Source organism: Cloeon dipterum, chromosome 2 (assembly GCF_949628265.1).
Source record: "Cloeon dipterum chromosome 2, ieCloDipt1.1, whole genome shotgun sequence".
Taxonomy (NCBI): Eukaryota; Metazoa; Arthropoda; class Insecta; order Ephemeroptera; family Baetidae; genus Cloeon; species Cloeon dipterum.
In genome coordinates this window covers 16,358,432-16,384,938 of record NC_088787.1, presented here as the reverse complement: position 1 = coordinate 16,384,938, position 26,507 = coordinate 16,358,432, and the positions used below count along the sequence as shown (strand labels likewise).

The window sequence follows — 26,507 nt, the reverse complement described above, 5'->3', positions numbered from 1 at the left end:
GATGCGTAAACATACAATCGCTACGAATCCAACAACGTTCGATTCGTCAGCTGTTTACGAAGCATGCGGATGGATCTGAATAATGCCTGAAGAGTTCATTACCCAGTCTATTTTTGCATCCAACAATGCATGCATATGCTAAAACGCTCTCCTGCGAAGGACTGATTGGGTCAGGCTAGTGAGCGATGCGATGCACACGCGCTGAAAATCAATACTTACAGAATAAATCTCGCGCGAGTACTGCACTCGAGGAACACGTTGCGACTTTGAGTAGCCTTAGCGCCGCATTATTACACCGCCATCAGCAGCCGCGTTGGCTGACAATGAGTGTAAAGCCTCTAGTTCTCCTTGGTGGATTTATTTTATTGCTTGTCAAAGAATATTTCGTACACCTCGAAAGCGTTGATTTGATTAATGGATTTTCAGTAACAAAATCTCCTTTCATTCTCTCGTTTTTGTCATTCTTGCCTCAATTTCCGGGTCGTTCGATGAATAAATTCGGTCCACTTCCACTATGCTGGCAGGCTTTTGTATTATCGCTTTTATCATCTGTTCTTCACAGCACACAATCAAATTTTTCGCTGCGGGCAGTATGAATTGTTAAATGTTATCTGCTGAGTAGAGAACTTTATTCTTCAACTCTCTAATAATTTACTTTTGAATTTGAACGTCCGTACAGTATTTTTTTTTTTTAATGTAAATTTGTTTACCTTTTAGTGCCTGATGATAAACAATATGAGCATTTAAAATATCCACTGAATTTAGGGCAAACTTTCATCACTGAACTCACTAGCATAATTGATAAATGCACATTCTATGTCTGATTCATTCTAACACTTGTAAACATTGGAATAATAGCGAACTAATTTGTCAAGTTTAACTCCCAGAACGGATTTTCTTACAATTTGCAAACTTTTGAGCACGCATAAGTTAGTAAATGAAACCTCTTGTAAGAACTTCAGGGAGATTGTTGGCATGTGTTTCGCAAAGATTTATGCGTCTGAAGCCAGTGCTACTCGAATGGTTCCCAGGTGCTGTTTAACCCATTTGCTCTTTGGGTGTAACGGGGAGGCGCACGCGGAAGTGATTGGTGTATGCGACGGAATGACTAGGTATGCCGCCCCGCACAGTTAAAAGCAGGCACCTCACAGCTTTTCCGCTTACAAGCCAAGGGAAGTTAGTCCTGTTAAGAAAAGGAGATTGCTACTCAAGGCTATGATTGCTCTGGTTGAACCGCTGAAAGCGCCGGCCTCGCTCTCTCAGTAACGCAAGATAAAATATGCCCGAATTGTTGATGCCTCTTTGGTTTGAATCCGCCTCCATTTTAGTCCCTTCTTCTATTCAATTGACCTTAGCCGATTTGAAACTGCCCGACTAGGTCTGCTCGACATCCATTAAGTAAATAAGACGCTCGATATTCTGCTTTCCAACAGACTTGGAATTTAACGCAAGAATGATCAGGAAAATTGCTACGCTGCACTGTCACGCTACACACAAGAGCTAGAGCTCGCACTCTCATCTCGGTGCACGCAGAATACAGTGCTACTCTGAAATATTAATGTGTGAACAGAACCCTTCCACCCTTTCCTCTCTCGCTTGCCTTTTCGCTGATGATACTGCTGTGCCGAGCGTCTCAGCCGATCTTATTACACATAGGTAGAGGGTATGTCTGATACGACACAGAACCGACTTTGCACACCTCGAGAGGGCTAATTAATTAATAAACCAGACTCACACGTCGACATCTGAAAGCAAATTAAGCTTCCTCGGGTTAATAAAACTGCTCTTATTAATTAATGCAGGAAATAGATACGAAATTAATAGACCTTTTTTGTGAACATAAATATAGTTGAGATTATTTTTTTGTTTATTAATTTATTTTTGCTTCTTTTCAACACTAAACAACAAGAGAGTTCTTTTTTACTGAAATCTTAGCTTTTAAGAATATAATTGCCTTACTGAGGGAGCATGTCGGTAATTCTTATCACGTAGGTAGCACAACCGTACATGATAAACAAGCGTCCAACTACTACACACAGCAGGTCAGACTTGCGACATAGCATCTAGTTTGGGTTGTATTAGCGCTGGTATTGCCACGTATAACCGAGTTATCACAAAGAGGCGGACGCTAAACTGGATCAAAGGAATGATATACTCAACTTTCACTCTTTTTACGGCACACGAAAAAATGTTTCCATGTTGGTTTCCTACGTGTAGCAACAGATTTTTCCAGGGACACACTATATCTCTAGAAGGAGGAATGCTGCCGCTGTTATATCGAAATGACATAATGCCGCTGGCCGCGACTTTCACTCGCAGCAATCTAAACAAGACGAGAACTTTGTGTGCGCAGACTGCGGGCTTTTATGAGATCTTCGTTGCACACTTACACACTCAAACATAGAATATACGAAGATGTGTTGCGACAAAGGGAATATTTCTCACAGATTATTTGACCACCCTGCGTCGATAGCGGCATAATAATACTTTTTTGAACGCCTGCCGGAACACTTTGTTAAAAATTGTGTAGAAGATGGGGTTCACCATGGAGCTAGCATACCCCAGCCACGTGACAAAATCAAACACACCGACACTAATATGTCTCTCGCACTCGCTGCACAGAGCTGGCACCAGGTTCAGCACGAAAAACGGTGCCCAGAGTACCACAAACGTGAAAAACACAATTCCCAACACCTTGGTGGCCTTCTGCTCGAGTCGCAAAATGCGGCCGTGGCGACTGGAGTTGCGGGAAACGCTGCTTTGACGGCTGTGCGGCGGCCTGACGCTGTTAGCACGCGAGTGCATCATCGGCGAATCTGTCAAGTTTGCAGACCGGAGTGCGCCTGAGTAACGCATAGTAACAGCGCGACGCAGCAGTGGAGTTGACTGAGGTTGTTGCTGCGTGGGTGGCGCCACTGACGAGGTAACCGCACCACGCTTGTCGCTCCAGGATACCTGCACCTGGTTTCGCAGGTTGCCGGGGGAAGATATGGCCCTTCGAGGGCTTGGCACAATGACTAGTTCGGGTTGAGCAGTAGGAGGACGCCTGTTTTTGGTGTTTCCAAAGTATGGGCATGTGCATGGAGCGATCGGCGGAAACTCTTCAGAGGTGGACGCCACGTTCGGCATGGAGCCACCGTCAGATGCACTCGCCACTTCGTTGGAATTCGACTTTGGCTCAACTTCCTTAGCAGAATCAGCGTCACCTTTCACCTCGGAACTAGACTGCTCTTCAGAATTTCCTTCGCTCCAGTGGTTGAGGCTGGATGGTCTGGACGTTTCCAGACCTTTTGATAGTCGCAGCATTTCAGTTCCAAATCGGTGCAGTGCGGTGATTGTCACCGGAGTCGGAAGTGGCGCTTCCTGTAGCCAAAGGTCACCGGGATCGAGGGTGCCAGGCGCGGGGGGTGGTGGTTGGGGGCCGGCCGCCAACATGCTAAGTTCTGTGAGCTCGGTGTCGGTGGTAGAAGACGAGTTGCCTGAATGCGTTTTGCTGAGCAAACGGCGCCACGTGGAACGCCGCCTATCCACCACGGGGGGTGTTTGAATTTGCGTAGCGTGTATGTGGTGTGCGGCGGAGGTGGATGCTGTTGAGTACCAGTTGCTGTCCCATTGACTTCCTGCAACAAATTGCCCGTTTTAAATTAGGAGGTAAATATTTATTGAAGTATTGATCGCTATACATATTCTTGTTTGTCTTGCTTTTTAGAATTACAAGTGAAATCAATATAATTAAATCAATATTAGGATGTCAAATTTTCCAGTTAGTTGCTTCAATCAAGCTTGTACGTAAACTGATAAAAGACTGATTGACATCGCTCCCTCGTTTCGTTAACGCGAGATGGTTTTAGTTGAAATTTCCCGCCCCCTTTCACATAACGTAAGTAGATAATTAAATATCTGCCAACGTTCCAAGAATTTTTCAACGAGCATTTTACCCAGCTTGTTACCTCGTTGACGCTAACGAGCTAGATATTCTAACGTTGTAGTTTCTGAGCAGATAAAATTGTAAGAGCACACTTTTACTTTTAAAGATGAAGTGCAGGCTCAGCAATTTTGTCATTATCGTTCCTCTACTTTCTAAAATAAAACCTCGCGTTCACACCGTGAACGTATTATATTCATTAACAAAACGCCACAAGTGCGCTTCACTTTTAACAAAGACCGCAGACTCGCACCACTGTGTGTGTTTATGTGTTTTCATCCGGTCCTTTGAGCACTGCTCAAATACACTTGCGGTGGAGGCAAGGTTCGCCAAAGAGTAATTGTTTCATCGCGGCTGCCACTCGGCCTTTGTGATTCCTTATCGACCGAAGAGAGCATCCTTTCCGAATCGGGTGCTCTCAATATTTTCGCCATGTAAAAGGCACGCCTTGCACCGTGTCGGCCAGCGGTCATTAATCAACCGCAAATTTACCTTGAACCCGAAAAGAAGTGAAATTTATTGCTTACCTGCTGTCGGAGCGGCGGCCGGTGTTCCACTTCCACTGCCCATGGCGGAAGTGCCCATTCCGAGATTGCGTTGTTGGACGTGCAGCAGGCGCACGGTCAGCGCATAGGTCAGCAGCATCACACCCAGTGGAATGTAGAAGCAGACAATGGAGCCGATGAGCTTGTACAGCGGGTCCGGAATTTGGCACGTCCCGTCCACCAGTACTGAGCTGTGATCCTGACAGAATAATAGGTAGATGCCTTGTCAACATTGCAGTTCGTCTAGTACACATAATTAAAATTGATGCCGTTTTTGTGGATGCACGGCACGTGTGCCGCTCGCTGCGAATTTGTCGCCGCATTTCATCCACCCCTTTCCCAACACCCCAACTCTGCCTCCGACCCTTTGTGCCGAAATTGGAATGCCTGGCTACGGCGAAAAAAGCCTGCGAGGAAATATTCACCGTCCAATTGTTGCGGGATTTGGAATATATATTTCACCTGCTGCCGTGGAGCTTTAATTAAAAATACTACAAAAGGCGCGGTGCTCCCTTATTTCTGCCGAAGTGCTGTTCACTTTTTGCAATGAGTAGTGGAATGAGCAAGAAAGAAAGAAAGAGAGCGCAACGACGCGCGAAAGAAAACAAACCCCTTTTATTGCTTGCGCCCGCTCTTTATTGCCTCGTCGTTAACTGGGCGTAATATTTCACACAGGGCGAATTATTAAAATGCCATGTCATAAATGAATCTGCAGGCGACGGAAGCTGGGAAGGGGCTCGCAAAATAAACGCGCGCTTAATCATATTTTTACCTTTGAATACATGAGACTGAGCGGCAGACTCATGGCGACTGAGAGGAGCCAGACGAAGAGAATCTTGAGAACGACGCGTCGACGGGTCTTGTTGCGACCAAACCTCATGGGATATCGCAGGCTGAGGAATCGGTCCACGCTGATAGTGCAGAGGTGCATGATGGAGGCCGTGCAGAAGAGGACGTCGAGACACACCCACGCGAGGCAGTACTCGCTCGGCAACGGGAAAAACCCTGGGGACAGGCAAAACACAGTAAATTCACTATGTTTGAAAACGGTTCACGTAGGCCACAAAAGGTGAAACTGCTCTGTCATAAAAATCAAATGAAGTTGCAGAGAGCCGCTTGGCCATTATTTTCCCGCTCTCGCCACCGCCGCTGTGGTTTCGAGTCGAGTGAGTTTTTATGACGTAAATGAGAAAGGGTTAAAAAGTCATTCATTTTTTATAACGACCGCAAATCCATATTCATTATTACTCTGCCGCCACCCGACGCGTTTCTCTTGGCGTTGCGTAATTTATGAGCGTGCATTACCATACAAAAAGAGCCTGCTCGTCTTGTGCGATTTATCAGCGGCGGGGAATATGTATGACTGCGTCTACAAACGTTGAGTACTTGAGGCATTGTTAGAGAAACCGCATGGTTTTCGGCGGAACAAGCAGCAACAACCATCAGGCTGAAAACGAATTTGCTCACATGCACGCACGCGATAAATAAAAACCCACCGTCAAGATGAGACTGTGCGAAAAGTTTTCGTTGCTTTTCCAGAGCTATAAAATGATGTCCGGTATTCTGTCTCCAGAAAACTTGTTACTTTGGCAGAAAAAAAATGTCGACCGCAGGGCGCGCTGAGTCGATGTCGCCAAGTTTACTTTCACGTTTGTCCTTTAACTTTTAACCCTCCGCCGCTTTGATTAAAGGAAGATGCCGTGATGAAAATTAATGTGGTAGTTTTTAATGCAGGTTGCTTGCCTCTCATTGATTAACGCAGGCCAAAAGTTTATCACGTTAGAAGGTGACGTGCTCGTCATTAACAAGTGCGAAAAGCCGACACTCGTGATGAGCTGGGAGCAGCGAGGCACACGCTGCGCTCTGCCGGAGAGGCGAAGAGGGCGTCATTTCGCCTACGCCATAGCGTAATCGAATTATCGTGCACTTAAGATGCGACGTAATTTCGTGATGTGACAAATCTGCTTACTCCCGAAGAGAGCAAGTCAGAACATCTCTGAGCAAAAACTTCGCCTCCCGCCTACGCCAGAAAATGAAATATTGAAAGGAAATCGAAGACGTCGGCTCGATTTTCATTTTCCCTAAAAAGAAAAAAGGACTTCTCACACAGGACCGTCCGGATCGATTTCAAAATTTAGAACGTTTTATAATATTTGAGAGCCTATATTTATATTAATATTCTTAGTTTTTCTCAAATTATGTCGTACATTGCATTATTATAGCGCGCGTTTCCCTTAAAAATTAGATATCAAATGATATGAGCATCCGCAACAAACTTCCGTAAAACGCTCAATCAGATCCTGAAATGTTTTCAAATTTTTGACTTCATAACTAAATAAAACTGTTGAAAACATGTTCAAAGCGTACATTTTAGTGGTTTGCACTATTAATCAATTTTTAATTTAATATATTTCACGCGCATAACTAAATTAATATTTTTGTTTAAATAGTTGAATTTTTGTTTAAATAGTTGGATGTGAGCGTCTTTCATTAAATTTGCAAGTGAATTATTTAAGCCGCACGCGCGCGCGAGTCATTTTTATTTATTTGCTCAGAATTTGCATTTAAACAAGTTAAGGGGCGCCACTCGCTGTGCCTCGAATTTTGCGTGGAATAAAACTTCGCCCTTCTCTGCAAGAAATTCATATGCTGACTTAGTAACCCTACTGCTCAATCGTCGAAACAAACAACGAAGGGAAAAAGTCTTTAAATATAGATGCGGGAGAAAAGTTGTGCAGCTTGGTTTGGAGAAATGAAAAATGCCTCAGCCAGGGCAACAATTTTCATTGCCAACACAAAAGACGAAGAAGGCAAATTTATTACGCCATAAATTCAACTTAACGACCACTCGCGTATTAAATATGCAGTGTCGCAATATTATTATTTCGTCGGTGCGTTCACCTTTAATTGAAGACGGCATGAGAGCCAATAGGCTTGCGCTCGCCTAATGGAAAGTGGAGCCTCGTCCAAACGTCGCTGCCGCCGCACCAAAGTCTGCCTAATCTTTAGAGCTCGGGTGTGTTCAGGTAGGATCAATTATTGTGCCGAGAGACCAAAAATGTGATAGCTGCTTTGTTTGCGAGGCTATGCAACCAATTTTACCGCGTTCTCACCGCATCACTTTCCCTAAAACGCATAATAGGCAGATAAAAGGCGCATCGGGAAACACATGTTGCGAGTCAGCCTATCGAATCGATCGCCGCGAGAGCGATGAGAGTGCTGAAAACGTCATTCGTTCGTTTTCCTGTTTATCGAAACGGATTTGGACCGCCGCGGAAGTTACGATTGGGACGGAAACTCTGGCAATAGAGGTTGTTTATTCACGTTTGTTCCCTTATCCGTTCTTTTTGACGCAGGATTTCATCAGAATAGGACTGATGCTTTTGTAGATTTTTTATTTTACTAAATTATTTGTTAAGATTCTCGTGATTTTGGGTCGTGCCGATTTTTACAGTGGATGTTCAAATGCAAGCCTTGAATCTGTTGGCTGCGTTGGTTGTTCTTTTTTTCCAGAAAAGGTTAATTAATTTACACTGGGCCGGGATTGTAAATATAGCGGCGGCGTCGCAAGAGTCCACCTTGGAAAACACGAGCGGCAATAGCAATGCTGCTACTGCACCCGATTGGGAATAACCTTTTTATTTGCTCTTTGCAGTCGTATAAAGCGCAAAGCTGCCGGTTTTCGGCATAAGGCGCAACACGCGTCCAATGGCAATTTGGCGATTGACTCACAACCTTGGAAATAAGCACGCTTCTCCGTGGAAAGCGCGCTCAGTCACCCAGAAATTTGCTCTCGCTCATCCCCGAGGGTAATAATGAAGTCGACAGATAGCGTTGCGCAAAAGGCTGCACTATGAAACAATTAGATCCGAGAAGTGCTCGTGTTTCTTAGAAGAAATTTTGATGTTATAAATTATGGGAAATTGTGCTCTTGTGCGGAAAATAAGAGGTTAGTCGTAGAAGCAACTTTTCCATGAGATAATAAACCATGAAAGAACAAACTTCAAAAATTGGAAGCACTTATTTCTCATCAATAAAGGGGATCGCTCGAATATGAATTCATCTAAATTTTAGAAGTGTATTAATTTTTTAATTATTTGTACACGACATTTTTTGCAGTTTCTTTAGAAATGCACAACCTAACTCTCGTTTACTCTAATAATTATAAATATATAAAATAATAATGAATGTCAATTTAAAATCAACCTTCGTTCGGAGATAGCTAGCGAGCAGAAATTAAATAGAGACTTGTGCATAAAAGCTGTGTCCTGTGTGAAGGAGATTAAAATAATAGAGTAAATAAATTATGTGCGTATAGTTCACACAAAATCGGCATGAGTTTTGTGTTTTAAAAGAGTTGCAGTGCAACACCAAAAGATTTGAATTACTCGACCGCCTGCGGGTGAGCGAGGGGAAAATTGTCATCAGAAGAAGCGGCCGCCTGTTGTGCAGGGGTGCGAATATATATACATCCAAAATGCCCACGAGCCACGCCATCAGCAGCGGCAAGTGGAATAATAAATTCTGAAGAGAGTAGATTAAGATGTCGCTGCTGCGAAACTCTTACTCAAAATTAAAACACCTGCACCCTCCAGTGATTAATGCAACGGTGCCATGATGAGAGTGCGGTGAACTGCAAGGAAGTGCCAGCCGTACTCGTGGCACATAAAACAGGAAACGGGCCGCCTTCTGGTTTGTTATGTAGTTGCTTTTCACTAATTGGATGTGGTCGGAGAAAGACAAAAGGTCGCCCGAGTGCATCATTTATGTACAAACACCTGCTTTGTTTTATTTGGGAAGCGTGCCAACGCTATCTTACTTCCACGGCTCACAGCTTCGCTAGCGGCGGCGAATTTCGCCTAAGGCGTGTCACGAACCGAAATTTTTTAACTCGCCTCGTAAATCATCACAATTTATATGTATTTTCGCGCGGGATCAGAGGAGTCGTGGATCGCTTCTTGGGCGAAAAAATCTTATATATAATCTGACGGAAGTTAATGGTGTGAAATGGGCGCCCGTTTTTTACGATCTTATTTTACGCTGGCGCATTTATTTAGCAGCGCTTCTCGCGCCGACGATCCATCTAAATCAAAGAGACCGTTTTTGTTCATTGTAGAGTGTTTTGACGATCATAATTTCGGGCACGCGTTTTGTTAGCCGCCTGTAAACGTTGAGGCGGCTGAGATAAGGCCGCGGTTGCCTTTATTTGGCGCGCGCGTAATGCGTGTGCTAGCGCTATCGAAAAGGCAGATTGTTTTGTCATTGCGAGCACCAGTCTTTCACTTGAAACGCACCCACGCGTTCTGATAAAGCAAACTACTTTATTTTTCGGCGTCAGAATTCGGCGTCAATTTTAATAGCAGACAAAACGTGTGCGTCGCAAGATGCTGATCAGATAATTGAAAGGAAAACGCGACGCTTGATTCCACATCCTTGCGGCATTGTGCGCCTTGGAACTCCCTCGCATATTCATCTCCCGCCGCCAACGTGTCGCACGCAATTTAAATTGTAAGATGCGAATGTAAATGCAAAAGCGGAGAGAGAGAGAGAGAGAGAGAGAGAGAGAGAGACCGTTCAAAACAACGTGAAAAGACCATTGTGGAAGCAAGCTGGATGAAGCGGTGCATTGCGAACAAGTTGAATAAAAAAGAGGGAATATTCTCCTAACCACGCCTGTGAACGACAGAATTCATATGAAAGCAAAAGTTTATTTCCAATGCGAGATGCACGATTAAATTGAAAGTCAGCATTTCACTCTCAATGGCAGGGTACAATTAGCATTTTCCGTTTCGTGCACGCCAATAGCTTTTACCTTGAATTCGAGTTGACGTTTTCGCTATTAGTAATATGAAGAACATGCTTTTATTACCATAATATTGGCTTGACCAGTAACTAGCATTCTTTTCTCTCGACTTTATTCACCAGCGAGTGTTAGTTTGAATAATCACTATTCATTATGAAGAGCCATTTTGAGCCAAGGTCTATCGGTATGCTGCTTTTCGACCTCTCCCAAGCGTAGAAACGAGAATCATATAATAAATTGAATCGTGTGCTAGCAAGTGTGCCTTATTTTGTTGCTTTGAACGACGAGCGCACGAATTTATGGCCGCATTGACGCGTCACGTTCGCATGCAATAATTTGTCGCTGTGATTATTTATGACAACATGCAGCAGGCGAGCAGGGAAGTATTCTTTACAGCCACCGCGTGACGTCACTGCCAGCAGATAAGAGCGGTCGACCCCACGTGCGCCACGAGATTTAAAGCGATTTTTTCTCATTGTAAATTCCGGCAGCAGCAGTAAAATGGTACGCACGGGGGTCGCACTGAAAATTACTCCCTTGTGGCCGAAAATTTCACTTTTTGAAATTTAATGTTATCTGCTGCTTTGTTTCGGTCAAGAGTGTTGGCTAAAAGTCGAGTGGCAGTTAAATTGAATCAAGTGTGTCACTGACCTCGCACTAAGGTGAGAATGCCGAGCGGCATTACTAGGATGGCCACCATCAGATCGGTAATTGCCAGAGACATGAGGAAGTAGTTGGTCACGTTTTGCAGCCGCCGCTCCCAACTGATGGCCAAGCAGACAAGGATGTTGCCAGCCGCGGTGGCCACCACCAGCGCCAAAGACAATAGCGCCCAGTAGTTGTTTGCGTGTTCTTCCTCTGCCCCTCCTGGAACACACATCAATAATTTATTACAAATGTGTTAACAAGTCAGTGGTTCACCACCGAAATGAAATATATGTTGGCAGCAACACAGCAAAACGTTTAAATAGGCTGCTGCGAGGATGTATACGATGCTTAATTCTAAAATTACATTTTTTACTCTTCTTTAAAATTTCAAAACAAGCGAACACAGCTAGAATATTAGATTTTTAAAAATTCAATAAACTACCACGAAGCCACCGGCATGAAAAGAGAAAAATTATTTAAGAGCAAAAAGAGAGACCGGTTGACATTTCATTACTCTAACGTTTTCGCTATCACAGCGAGAGAGAGAAATGGTTGTTTCGTGTCATTCACGTTCAATTATAATGTCTCACAAACAGAAACGATGGTTGTATGGTTGAAAGCTTTCGTGCAGAGCTGGGCTTAACACGCAACTTTGACCGTGTAGCTGTGGAGTTTTGTAACGAGTATAAAGCAGTGGGTAAAAACATTAAACAATAAATGCGCCACTGATTTTTCCCTAAATTTAGAGATGTTTTGAATTAGGTGGGAATCGATGTCATTTGACGCGTGACACATCATCCCGTCCAGATCCGACAGGCATCAAACGCGCGCACTACAGACCAGTGAATTATTTACGCGTCAACACACCGTTTGTGTATGCAAGCGGAGCCATTAACCACGTGTACTCGCTGTCATTGATTTCGCCAGCACACAGCATTTGTTAAATGAGCTGAGTCGGTGATCGCACCAGATGAATCCAAGCCATGCCAGAATCAAATCTCCCAGATTGCGGATTGGACTTTATGCATTAATGGTTAAAGCAAGCGTAAATCCAATTAGCTGGAGACTGATCCAGGGAGGAAACTTTTTTTCGCTGACTTAAGCAGATATGAACAGCTAGATTTAATTTAAAATTGCTATAAATCTTGATTCTTAATTTTACGCGGACAATCATAGAAATCTTTAGATCGTTGTGAAAACACAGCTATTTTTTAAGACAGTGTGCTGAAAAATCTGACAGTGCAAAAATTTGCGCCTTAAGATAAAACTGACACCCTCCTCGTTAAATAAGATGGCAGCGGCAAACAGTTTTTGAGTGAAAAGCTGACGCGAGTTCAGGTATGAACCCTTGTGCTTCCAACTTTAAACTCTGACACTCAGCATTCATTCAAGCAGAGCTAATATACCCTAAATATTGTAGATACTCATTAATTGATTGGCGCATCCCAATATTACGAAGCAACTTGAACAAGCCGAAACATTATTAATTCCTCTTGATTCCTCCAAAGCTAAATGAGCCCTTTCCCTCCGGAGTGGTGGAGTAGATTTTTCTCCTTTTAATTCATACTGACCAGTAACTCGAGCGTTTCAATGGCGAGTTTTGTATGCCAAGGGCAAATGAACATTAATTAAAAGTGAGTTCCCGTGGGCGTAGATGGCACTCGAATTGCTTACGCGCCAACCCTTTCCGCACTGTGGTAGCTCTCCTGCGGTAATATAATAATGGGCCAGGCACGATTTCGTCGAACACGATCAGGGGGTATTAATTGAGGCACCGCTCGGCATATTTTTCAAATCACCGCACAAGGCTTTCGCCTCGCTCTCCATTTTTGGCGGCTCTTGGAATCCTTGCTTGTGGGCCTGAGCTTTAATGGAAATTGATGGAAATCCCAAAATACACCGGCGTGCTCTCTCTCTCTCTCTCTCTCTCTCTCTCTCTCTCTCTCTCTCTCTCTCTCTCTCTCACTCACTCCCCGCCTGCCATTATACTTTGATGGACACTGCCTCGGCGAGAGAGTTTGCTTTGCTAATCTCACTCGCAGGCACACGACGCAGGGTCTTAAATCGTTCTGAATTAATTATCAAGCGAAATGCTGGTGTTTTGCTTCCAGCGCATGTATGTCCCTCCCACAGCTCGCTCGCAGTGTCGACATTTGTTGCACTCTCCCTTGAAATATAAGAAGAAAAAAAATGTGTTGACTCCTTGTGGAGAGAAAATGTGACAAGAATTGTCGGAGGTGCCAAATGGGGCCGTAATTTATTCATCAATACAGGCGTGCAACGAGTGGAACTAAGTTTTCGACAGCCTTACTTTAGCAACTCCCAAACTAACCGAGACAAGGTGCTTTTGCGTTGATCGCAAATTGATCACTTTCGGCCGAAATTGTGTTTCGCTTAGTTTACCCTTTCTGCACTCCTCTAAATGTTGTTGGCAAACTCCTCACTGCTTTGCGGCTTCGTGTCGGCAGTCGCGACATGCTACATTTATCTAGATAAGGTTCTTGTGTTTTGAAAGACACTTAATTTGTTTCTACCTGCTGCCGCCTGACAAAATTTTCATCGATCTTCATGAAACATGCAAGTGCACATGCATTGTGCTTCGAATGTCACTTTCTCACGGGGTTCAGATCAAATTTCACGTTTAATTACGAGTTGTAATCCTCTTAAGAGTACGCATTACCTCACCACCGGACTAAAAGTTGAAAAAGCTCGGCGAACCCGACAAATGAGGTCCTTTGAAAGTCGGCCCGGCGTCCAGGCCGTGGGAACGCGAGGCATTCATGGAACCAGTGCCCCTCGCGGCGCCCTTCTCAATGGGCCGTTCCGAAAAGAACGTGAGGCGACGAAATTCAGCCGCGCTCGTTGCTCCAGCAAAATTCGCCGCAGCGGCGCGCCCATCATTAAATCTGGCACGATGTAACTTAGGAGCGGCAACGCAGCCATTATAATTTCTCTTCCTTGTCTGTTTTGCGTGTATTTTAAGCGCCTTAATGATGACTTTAAAAAGAGCAAACAGATCGATTATTGACAAGCGCCCTCGCAGCCGCAAAGAACAAATAAATCAGCGGCGCCGCCCCTACTGGCCTTCCGCCCCCGTAGGCGCACGTCCAAGTCGCAATTAATTTGCCTCAATTTTGACAAATCACTCTCAACTGCGTTTGCATGCCGCGTGATAAAACACGGTGTCACGAATGGGCGGGGAAACAGTGGAGTGACGCGCGAATGGCGGAGTGTCGTGACCGATCCTCTCTGTCAAAAACTCGTGAAATATTAATTTTGACCTGGTAGCAGGAAGGGGATCCACTTTTGTTGCAGCCGCGCCGCCCCTTTTTCCCTTCTGCTCCGTTGCATTAAATAAAAGGCTGCAAATTTTTCAGTTGTATTTTTTTACTGACGCTCTCTTTCGGCTTTTGTGTATTTTACTGGCGAAAAGTCAATAAGACTCGCTTTCGGGTACAATCCCCGTGTGTCCCGACCTGTCGTCAGTGGCCTCGACACCTTTCTCGTGCTTTTACAATTGCCGCCCCTCTCAATTTCGCCGTCTGCCACCCAAAGCGAGCTAGAGTGGTGCTACATAAAGAGCCAGCAGCACTCCTTCTGCGTGTGGAGACGTCCTCGCCCAACATCCCTATCCCACGTGCACATTCAATCAATCAGCCGGCGCGAAAAATCATTTAAATGCCTCTCGGAACGGTCCACAATCGTAAAAGGGCCGTAGAATGCGGTGTAATCTCTGCGCTTACTGAAACCGGTGGCCAATCCTAACTAATACCCATTTCTTTTCACGCAGCACACATAGGATTCAATTAAAACGACTGTGTCACTGCATTAAAATTATCTGCATGCATGCTACTAGCATCCTCACTTTAACTGCCTTTTAAATATTTTTGTTAATGTAGTTATTTTTTAATTTGGTGCGACGAATATACAGTCTAAAACTTATATTGCTATTTATATTAGCTGATGGGCATCTCTTGCTTTGCGTAGCTATTCGATGATAGCTATTATTTTACTGTATATAGCATTTGCAAGATCCCTGACAGCTAGTCTCTCATTCATTTGAACCTGAAAACCAATCCCGACGGCGGACTCTTGAGGTTTGAAAATGTTAAAATTCTGTAAATCACTTTCCTGCTGATGTTTCTGAGGAGCTAATTTTCTTATGACCCTTGAACCTTATGAACAGAGACTTATTATGTTCGTTTTTTCCTTTATGAAAAGACTTGAGTTATATCTGACCGTGAGAAGAATTTTGCCATGAAAATATAAAACATCACATGGATAATAGACCGCCGCGAAAAAATGTAAGTGGAAAGGCCAAGAATGTCTGAAAATAAACATTTGCTGTGGGATTTTGGAGTCAACCCCCCCCCCCCTCCCATTTTCAAGAGCGTGTTTTCATTTTTCGTTGGCACATTGTTATTCGTGCGAGTCGGACGTCGTTCTGCGTGGTTCGCAAGGTAGCTCGAGTGTATCTCATTTCCTGTCAAAAGTCGCCCATTGTTAGGGCCTTCGTGCTCCTCAAGTCCCATTTTATGTGAGCAAGTCAGCTTCGAATTTCCGCGAGCACACACTCGCACACTCTTGCCCGTCCGCTCGCCACTTGGAAAGGAAGGCAGGCGAGCGAAACGCAACCTGCTTGGTACCACTGTCAAGCAGGTTGCATACCTGCTTGCCTGGCCTCGCAACAAAACTATTTTTTCCGGCCGTGTTCTGTCGTCTGCTCTAGGCCGCAACCAGTCCAATTGATTAATTTGGTTGTCTAAACAAAGTTCCCCCAATGACATGTGTTGGGCGTTTGAGTAATGACACAAGTGGCGTGTTTTGCTTATTTGCGCGCGCTCTCCCGCCAGTTTGCAATTGCAGCGTTGTTTACCTTTTGTGGGTTTTCCTGTTTCTAACGAAAAGCTTCACTCCTTTTGAACTTTTATTCGCGTAGTGTTTGTGAAGGCGACAGCTCGCGAGCGCCTGTGGCTAGGAAAATTATTTATTTTATGGCTCAAAAATTCAATATCGTCAAGACACGCTGATCAAAGGCGGAAAATATCCTCTAACTAGCTCGTGTGCGCCTACGAAATGCCGTTCCTTTTGAGAGCGTAGAGAGAGTGAGTGCAGCCAACTTTTCCTCTTCTCAGATTGCAGCCGCATCACAGAATTTCCGCATTACCGCCCTTGTTGGCATTATATTTCAACCGTGGAAAATGCACAACGCTGCGCTTATTGCATTATGTGTGCCTCTTGACATTAAAGCAGTCGTTTGAGGTTGAACTCGTGAAATATTGCGCAATGATGCTATCCCTATTTAAAATCCCCGCTGAAAAATAATGAGCGATATGAAACGCGTGCTTATTTCTTTTCATGCGCACACTCTTTGACATGGGAAATCATAATTGCGTATTTTACCTGGACTTATTTGATCTGTATATATCCCTCATTTTAAATCCGACCTCGTTCACTACATGCCTGAACGTTAATTTCCTTTACAGCAAAAAAGTGTTTTGAATCGCGCTCCAGTGTACTTTAGGAGTTAACACGTTTACTAAATGAAATTATTGTAAAACATGTCAGCAGTTGAAAGTGGGAGAACATGATTTTAGTGTACGACATTAGCGCAAGTTTAATTAATATATTGACAGTCCCAAATTCACTGAACCGTTGATGAATTTTGACAAAATAATTAATTTGATAGTCAAATCACATTTATGTGCATTTTTTTGCAGAAGTTTAATTGAAAGCTGGAGGATAGCTGCTAAAGAAATTGATGTTCAAACAGTCATCAGAAAATACTCTTAATATTTTTTAAGTAATTCTTGCGCAACTTTACTTTTTTCTATCAGTAACTCACATTTTTGCCAATGCTGTCAGCTAAATTGTTGTGATGAGATTAATTCAGTTGTATGGAAAAATATTACCAAGCAAACGGAAATCAATAGGAACAAGCGTAACGACGCTGCAGAGCAAGCATTTTTTCCGGTATAATATTTATTACGCTCAAAGGCAGGCAAGAGAAAATTGGATGTTGTGGCGGCAGCGAAACGGTGACCTCTGGGTATAAACGGCCGGCACGTCCAATCCACTCACTCTTCCCCGCTGACACACACACACGCAAAAACACACCAGCGGCCTTAAACTTGGACCAGACTGCGCGATTTATTTTTACCTGCCGGCCCGCCGGCTGCGAAGGAACAATTGGACGCATTCGTCAGGTTGCACATGGTGACTGCTGGGGCGACTACCCTGATAGAGGCCCTGGCAGATTCGGCGGCTGCGGCTGCCGCTCCATCTCACTTGCACATGTGGACGGGTGGGCACTCACTGAGTCGCGCGCGTCCCGCCACTCTGCTCGCGCCCGCCGACAATCTTGGCCAGACGAGCAGGCGCACACGCCTTATCACGGCGTGCACCTGAAAATACTTTTCGGCCTCCATCCAAAATGAATCGCTTCTAAGCTCTCGGCTTTTGCGCGGCCTCGTTTTGCCTTTTCGCGGGCGCATTGTGCTTTTTCTCTCTCGCGCGTTGTGTGGTCCTGTAAAACACTAGTCAATATCGCACAGGTTTTTTTAGTACCAACTGACGCGGAAATTCAATTTCATCCTGGTGGTGAGCGGTGTGGCGATCGTTTCCACCACCCGCGGGTTTTAATTGGAATATTGCCCTCGTATGGTACCTTTGCAGCAATAATAAAATTTTGCCCTATCAAATTGATTGTGTCATGAATTGCACGAAAAAAACACTGTTTTGTGCCCGGCTATACTTTGATACAATTTTTATTAAAAATCAGACATTGGAGAAGGTAGAAATTCGCTCGGTTTATTTCTCAATGACTCATTCATAGTTTCTGTGAATTACGTAAGTTGTATGATTTAAAAAATTCCCTTGAATTGATAATTTACGCAAATTTTACAGTTCTCATTATTCTCTCTGTGACTTAAACGATTAATAAGCTGCACTTCATTCTTTGGCGAGTTTTTTAGATGGGGCTAAAAAATAAGAGTGTCTATAAATTTTTTTAAGGCGTTTCATACAGTACAATTTTTATTTGTTATTCATATGAAGGTTACATCGTAAGCTATGCTTGAAAGAATTACTGAAGCGAATTACAAGCTGCAGTATAAAAGCAATAGGTACTGCCTTCACCCATTAAGTTTTGCGATGTCGCATAAAAGTGAAGTTTTTATGTGGCAACGTATAAAAGAATGTATGCCGCGTAAGTTTATTTTACTTAGTGAAAAATTCACGTTTCACCCTTGCCTTTGGTTATTTCAAAATCAATTTTGCCGCTTCGCAGAAACTGGCAATGCGGGAATGAATTTTTTTCAGAGTGGTGTGCGAGATATTGAAAATACCATATTCCTTTTTACGGTGACTGCGCATTGGAGCTTTTGCTCTGTTTTGATTATTCAGATCAAATTGATTTTTGCGAACACTGTAAGAAGTGTCGTTGCCTTTGTGATAAAAAGTAAACCGTCTATTGATTCGTAAATCACCCTGAATTCTCAATCGGAATCAAAACACCCGTGCACCGTATTTTTACCGTGAATTATTTTCCGTAGAGTTGGTTTGTCATCATAATTCACTTAGGAAATCAGCTGCTTCAATACTATATTTTTATACGCTAGTTAGTTAGATCCAATATCCAATATCACAAATGAAACGCCAGGAAAGCTGCTTTCTGTAGTTTCCTACTAAAAATTGTTATCATGTATATGAATAGTATACTCTTGTCTAAAAACATTGTACCAAGCTGACCGATAAGAAAGAAATTTTTTAAATAAGTCGTACCAATAAATGGTGTCCAATAAATAAATAAACAATAATATTATTATACTTGTTAACCTTAAAACCTGGTTAGTGCGTTTTTAAATTACATTCACGAACAAATAGAATCTTACAACTTGAGAGAATTTTCAAGTCTGCACGCTCTTGATGAAATTGCGGATTAATCACATCTTTCGCCGACACGTGCGAGCCGTAGAACTTTGTCATTAGCGCTGACTGATAAGAATGCAAGTCTCGCAGGCTACTGCGAGTGCACCTGCTTTGTAGGCAGCGACAACTTAATTAGTGCAACAACATTGTGGTGCTTCTGCAACGCGCACGGCGGCTCACTCATTTGGCCTGGCAGCGGCTCAAAAAATTAAATTGTACCCCGTAGCCAAGGTTAGGCGGCGCACCTGTGACTGCGAGTGGGTTTATTTCCACTCTGGCATCAAGCAACCGACGCACACACGAGATTAGGGGCCTCACTCTCGATACAGCCATCCATAGCGTGTGTGCGTGGACACTCTTTTGTAATTTAGCAAAATATGTTGTGCTGGACGGCAGCTTCAAAAAGATTCCAGTGCCGAAAGCGTTTCCTCCCTTTTTCTATAAATAGCCTAAAACTGGTCGCATGCTCAAAGGCAGTCGATGGGTATAGTTCTCCCTTTTTACGACTCCATCATGGATGAGGCGACGATCTTAAATCATCTTCGAGGGAGAAAGCTCATCCATCCAGCTCGTTCTCTGCACGCAGCAGGCAAAGGAGCTGCGTAACGCGTTCGCAATCTGCCGCATTCGCGACGGGAAATTGCTCGCTTTCGCAAACTTCCCGCGATGTTGTCGGAAAACGCCCTTGCCGCCGCCTCGTCTGCAGAATCCATTATTTAACCTTTCCACCTCAGCTGTTTATTTTGTCGCTTGTGCGTCAGCAAATATAAATTTTAATTGCGTCTACAATTCAGAATCCCTCGGGAACCTAAGTCGCGCCAAAAGATGCTCATTTCTGTCGCGACTTGGTAATCCCGTTCATGTGAACAGACTATCAAACATGCACGCAAACAGCTTTTGCTTTCGTTGCCATGGTGTCAAAGAAGGAAATTCGTGAAATTGCCATTGATACCTTTCAACATTATTTGTTTTGAGCCTACTTGTGTCACCGAGGGTAGATAGGCGCTTTCATCACCGGCACCGCATATCACGATATCGGATTTGTATGACTGTGCAATTTATTCCTAAACAAATATAAACCACTGTAGATGCGTCTGATTACTCTGATTCATTCGAGTGGGTTTATGTGATTTATTACGTAGCACTAATTTTCCATTGAGAGCTGCATACAAATCTTACTGTATTGCTGATAGACATTATATTCTTCTTATCTATATTTTTGTCACAGCATCAAATACTTTCAGGACATCTGAATGGAATGTATAGTTTGCTTCGATGTTATTGCTGGGACATAAAGTTTTCGCGATTCGCCCATCTAAAAAGAGATAAACCGATAAAAAAATTATGAAATTGGAATCCAGCTTCAAAGATTCTGCCCCATCTTTTTCTAATTTAAATCTCCAGCCTAAATTATATTATTAACTTTGACGTTTTTCGCAAACCTTTGAACATACTGGCATAATAAAAAATCTATCTTTGCATATTTTTTAATCAAAATAGAATTGAAATTATCTATTAGAAAGTAATGATGCTATTACCATATGACTATTTTCTTATCAAATGCTTGTAATTTAACTATTCGCAACCCTTCAACTACATACCTGCTTCAAATCTAGATTATTGGGCATGTGTGTATTTTATTTTACATATATTCACGGCATTATTTAGAGATTTCACAAAGTCCCTTACACATTTTGCAGCATGCATTATTCGGCAGGCATAAAACTCCACTCTCACCACGCTATAATCTCACGTCAGCCTGTATTATAAATTACAGGAACTGCGAGAGCTGACCGTATTTCGCAGGCACTGCGCCCCCTCAAAACAAACTCGCGATCGAAATGTCGCGCGCCATCAGATAAGGCGGTAATGGGAAATTTTGCTGAAGTCTGTGAAAAGCGTGTCCGTCTGACGGCGCACATGCAAATGATCAGCCCTGGAGCGCAGTGGCTCGAATTACGAAAAGTCAGGAGGCTGAATAATCAAGCGGCGATAATCCACTCATCCCGCCGTCAGCGGCGCGCGCGCCAATGATAGCTCTCCGGGGAAAAAGCCGGCGTTTTATTTTGAGGTCGTGGGTGTTGGCTGCCGCTAATTAATGTAATTGAATCACGCGCGCTCGCTTTGCCTTGCATAAAGAAGCCGGCTCATTCCGGCCCGGCTATTTATACGGTTTGGAAAAATCCACGCAATGTGGGTCACGGAATGGTCGTGATAACGCGCCTGGCAAATATTTCACATCAGTTAACAAATTAATCAGCGGCGCACACACTAGAGTGCCTGGCCAACGCGAAAGATGTTGGTTGCACGAGATGTTTTGTGAATGAGTGTTCCTGCTGGCGGCCGGGGCGACGTGTTCTCGAGCGGACGGGCGCACCATTAAATTATAGCTGCGGCCAGATTCATTTTTCACGACCTGGGAACCACCCCTGTCGTGAGAGTGACGCGCGACGCACCCTGCGCGAAAAATGGAGATTTTTATTGCAGCCTACGCCGAGTGACAAATGAGTCCTCGAACGGAAGCCTGCTGCAATGAAATGCAGCCAGAAAGGCTTTTGATGTTCACCAGGCGAAATTGTAAGGCCTGTTTTTGCGACATGTTAATGAAAAAGTCTGGCTTCCGTAATTTCATACTCCGCGTATTCCGCCTGCTTCGACCTAAAATAACTTTTCACCCAGCGTGTAAACAATATGCGATGATTTGAGGAACATGCAAAGTTCCAAAACCAAACAAGGTCCTGTCGTGTGTTTCTCCTCATATTCAAACGCAATTTCGTGACTTTTTGTTCCAAATAAACAAACAATGGGTGACCTGCACTCACAAAATCGAAATGAAATTCTAAAATCACAAAAAAACTTGCTTTTCCGTGTTCTGATTTTCTGAAAACACTTTATAATGTTAAATACTGTTCGAATTTGGTCAACAACTAATTGTAAATATCAGCCAAATGTTCTTTGTAATATAGCTGTATCCAGCATACTTACACACAAATGAAATCAAAAGTAAGTCTAGCTTCTAAAAGTTCCGAGCTGGACGTTACGCCTGAAGCAATCACATTCGATAACCTCTTTTCTAACGTATCACGGAGTTTTCCTCTGCAGCTTCGACATTACGGATTCGCAAAAGAAAAGTTTCTGGCTTTCGCTTCTGGCATCGTGTTGCTGCTGCCTTGACACCACTAGAGTGAAGAAAAGTGCTCCCATGTCTTTGGCATTATTTCCCTCGTCGAACTGCCGACGCTTGCTGCTGCTCTTACTTCCTTTCAGCGTGATAACCTCGTTTTTGTGTTTCGCACCAAAATACATTTTGCTTAGGAATCGCAGCATAAAAGGGGAGAAGAGAAATGTGTTTTCGCTCGTGCTAAGATGAAATATGCGCTGCAGAGTTGGAATCTTGCTGCGAAAGACAATAAATTGTGCCTCGGAACAATCTAAAATCAAGCAGGGTGGGAACTTAATTTATTTGCTTAGTCTGCTGTCTCTGGCATTATGTAAGTCAATATGATTTCTTTATTAATTCCATTGCCATAGTTCTTCTTGAGAAAATTGCTGAAGTATTTTCACAATGACTAGGGCCTATTTTCTAATTCGAATTTGATATGAGACATTAAATTTTTCCCAATTCATGCACAAGATAAAGTATTTTATGTGACTCGTAACCCGTCATCGTTCCAGGTCTACCATAACATTTTGAAATAAAAATCGCGTTTGAATTGAAACATTTCGTGTGGCCATTAAATTCGAATATCGCAGATCGCTTTATGTTGGAATGTCGCAACTGCACCTTGCCAATGCGCGAAGAGCGAGCAAATAGCGCGCGTGCCAGTGCGCGCTGATGGCGGTGGAGTCAGAGTTTAAAAGGTCCTGCGAGCAGCCTTGTAAAACATCGCCGACATCGGCGCTTGTTTGTTTACCAGTTGATAAAGCGGCGATCGCGTTTTGTTGCTTTGTTGCTCTAAAATGGCGCTAATTAATTAACAAAAGAGCTCCCGCTTTTGTCAACAGTTATTGCAAATAGAGCAGCTATTTGACTTAGATATGCTCTGCCGACCACGTGATTGAACAGCCCGGCTGCCAACAAACGCACTCGCGCTCTCGCATTGTTTTTGTGCGGCACGCAAAATCCCTGACGCGGTTTAAAACTCAATTTATCATGCGGAGCAAAATGGATAAAAGCCGGCGTCTGGGGCGTTGTACTTTCTTTTCCACTTGCCTCCCGAGGAAAGAGAACGAACGAGCACGCGGATGAAAAAATAATATCCACCGTGTGCTTCGCGAGGGAAAAAGCGGCTGGCAATTTTATATATTGTGTCAGAGGCGACAGAGTGCGCGCGCGCGAGTTAGGGGATCTGCGCCTGACAAAATTTGACTGCGAGTGACACATTGGCGAAATGATCAAATTGTGTGTTTATTTACGCCCGAGTGAGGCAGTCTGCAATTGAATTATAAATCGGAGACACAATGCGTGAGCCGCATTCGGAGCAAATGTTGTAAAAATTTGCCTGCTCATTGGCAGTCGCGGTACATTCGAGCCACCCCTTTCATTTTTGGCTAATTTGGGATTGGGATTCGGCCATACACGATTCGATGACAAAGCGCGCAATTCAGGCTTGGAATTTACAAAATCAAACTAGTTGCTCTGTAATTACAATTATTACAGACACTTGTTTGATCATTTTGGCTGCTATGGAAACACTAGCGGGGTGGCACAGATCATAAATGGCAAGTTTGTGGTGGTAAACATATTTTCATATATTTTCCAAACCCTGACTAATGCTAGCAATGCAGTCAATATCGACTGACATATATTTCCTCATAAACTTACGATACTTCCATGTTTACCACAATAGATCCTGCTATTTTCCATTAGTTGTCAAACTAAACGGCACTTGATGACTTCTATATGTTCAAAGACCTAGTCTCTATCTGGTATGTACGTTTGGGAAGCCTCGACGCTTTTTAGCAACGCTCGCAGTGCAAAGAGTTCGGTCAGACGGCATTGCCAACGTAATTTACGACCACTTAGCCGACTAACTAGTTTAGGAAATTCCCTCTTGGTTGAATTAATTTGCCTCAATCCGGCGTGGAGTGCGTAATGCCTGCCCAACTCATTCAGCCACTTGTCGGCCGGCAAAGCAACTCAGTTTTGTGACCATACGCCATAAAATCGCGCGCGGAAAAAGACCTCTTGAAATAATTAAACGCAAACAGAGCGAGCAAACGGGCGCCTTAATTAAATCTGCCAAGCAAGAAGCCGAGCGAGCGACGAGTTACTGCGGGATTGTCGCCTTTGTGGTCGCGAGCAAATGTGTTTCCGCGCGCAGAACAAACAAGATAATTGATCCGGACGACTGGATTTATCGCTCTGTGTTTTGTTTTTTCTTCCCCGGTTCATAATTGGCAATTAGCGAGCGATGGCCTCGTAATTTGCGGATTTTTATCTCAAGCCCTCCCGCTTGAAATAATAATCGAGTCCGTTGTTTCGCGGTGACGGCGTTGGTTGCGTTTTATTGGCTGGCAAAACAAATGAGCGACACGCATTAAAATGCAAATCCCGCCGCCGCGCGTAACAAAACGAGTAAATAAACAGAGAGGAGGAGGAGGCGGAGAATTCTGGGCCCTCCTGCCGCTGACTCCACTTGTCACGGTGCCAAGTAAAAAATATTATTTATTCATCGCACTTTGGAACGCGCGCCCGGACGGCTCCACTCTCGCCCGACGGCCTGCCGGACTAATTCAGCACTTTTTTTGCGCGCGCGTCCGACACGACGCTAAATTCCTCTCAATGAAATTATGCACGAGAAATGCGTTTTGCAAAGCCTGGGTGTCTGAATTCAAATTAAATAATGGAGTCGCAAAAGCGTTTGCTTTTTGTTGAGGCAGGGGTGGCTAGCGCATGCAACTCCTCCAGCAAGAAATTTAGCTCGCTCAACAGCTGCCCGAATTTCTGGGCCAGCTTAGCGAAAACAAACGAGCAATCAATTTCGGAGAAGGAACTATAAAGTCTGGCAAAATGCAAATTTGCAGCCCAAACTTGCCACACGTACTTGAGTTCAACTTAATTAAGAGCTGTTGCAAGTTGCTGTAGAATATTTAGTATAGAATTTTAAGTTGCTGGCTGTCGTGAAGCGTCATTTTCTGATTGCGAGATTCATTAAAATTTTAACATGATATAAACACATAAATCCTATACAATCTAACCGTTAATGTAGTAATTAAAAACTCATTGAACGCTTAATGAATATGAGCACCTGTTCTAATTTGGTTATTTTGCCCTAGATTTTTAAGCCGTCTTAAATAAACTATACAACCATCTTTTTCAGTCCAGCAGCTACCAAGTTAACATGTCCACTTAAACACCAAATATAATGGCTTTATAAGTTAGCCTTGGCAGCGATAGCGAGGTAGCAACACTCCTATAAACAGAGGCTTTCAATTAAAAAGCCAAAGCAGGGTGGAAAATTTTGAGAAAGCAAACTTTTGCAAAAAAGAAAATCACTGAAGCAATTCCCAGGCGGATAAGCAGTGCTGAATAATAAAGAGTCTCTTTCTAATAAGTTTCTTTCTCGCGTCGAAATGGAAAATCGAGCACAATGTTCTTTGAAACATTTGCTTGGTGGTAATGGTGGTTGGCTCCGTAGTCAGCGCTGGCAGCAATAACTCCTTGTCTTTGGAAATTCATTTTCGGCAAACTTCACCGCCCGTTCGCTGTCATCATCAGCAGCAGTTGGGACAAAGAACAAAAACTTTGACTCTTTATCAGACGCAGCCAGACGGCCAAGTCGATTTTCTCTCGGCGCGCAATTTGTTTTGACAACACTGAGTGTCGGGTCATTCAGCCTGCTGGATGTAACATTACATTTCCGCACTCACTTACTTGTCTTTCAAAATCTGCCGAGAGCTTAAAAAAACTAGCAGCTCCTTGTCAATAGCGCAATTGATTTTCAAGTACATTCTGCAAGTGTGCAGGATTGAGGTCATTGAAGGCCATCAGCGGCTTTCTCATCACACTGCACTGATTGGATAAAACCGCAGGTGAAATGTGCGGGCGAATCGCAGTTGGGCACAGCCGCCAGAGCGGCAGATATTGTATCACCGCGTCCCGCACAGCCGGCAGCCAGATTTTGAATTAGGTGCTGACCGCGGGTGCAAACCAAACAGCAGCACTGGCGTAGTGTGAGCTACACAAGATCTCTCCAACGCTTTGGGATTAATTGTGCCACGAGCTTGGGCGCTTATTCAACCTGTTTCTGATGCGCTGCTCTCACGCTGTTCTCACTCTGTGCCAATTAATTTGGTGCGGTCGGAACGAGAATTAATTCTTCTTAGCTTAAACGCTGGCTGAAAAGGCTTTTCCTCAACAAGTTGTGTGCTGTTCCTGGTCGTTTCCGTGGTTAGCGACTCGCTTGAAAGAAACTAAACGCTATTTTGCACTCTTGTGTGTTTTTGTTTCATTAAATTGCCTGCTGCTCATCTGCATGCTCTGCATGAAGGAAGGGCTGTTGCGCCAGTGCTGGAAAGTGGAGCGGCCGTTTCAAATGTACAATCATGTGCTACCCTTCCATTTGACGAAGCGAATTGATTAAGAGTTTTTGGACCCGACGTTCCCGTTGTGTGCTGAAACATTACAAACTTCTCAGAGTTTGTGTATCTTGGG

At 43.8% G+C, this 26,507-nt stretch overlaps 2 protein-coding genes across 2 annotated transcripts in view; one reads left to right on the top strand and one right to left on the bottom strand.

Moving 5' to 3' along the window:
• The window catches only part of Rpn2 (Regulatory particle non-ATPase 2), a 56,155-nt gene that overhangs the window by 16,143 nt on the left and 13,505 nt on the right, over positions 1–26,507 (top strand). The window lies entirely within an intron of this gene.
• Positions 1,846–17,255, bottom strand: 5-HT2B (5-hydroxytryptamine receptor 2B). Its single transcript, XM_065478167.1, has 5 exons — positions 17,082–17,255; positions 10,925–11,140; positions 5,243–5,475; positions 4,453–4,669; positions 1,846–3,620 (listed from the first exon to the last, which is right to left on the bottom strand). The coding sequence occupies exons 1-5, from the start codon at positions 17,134–17,136 to the stop codon at positions 2,449–2,451; spliced, it is 1,893 nt and encodes a 630-aa protein (XP_065334239.1). The 5' UTR covers positions 17,137–17,255; the 3' UTR covers positions 1,846–2,448.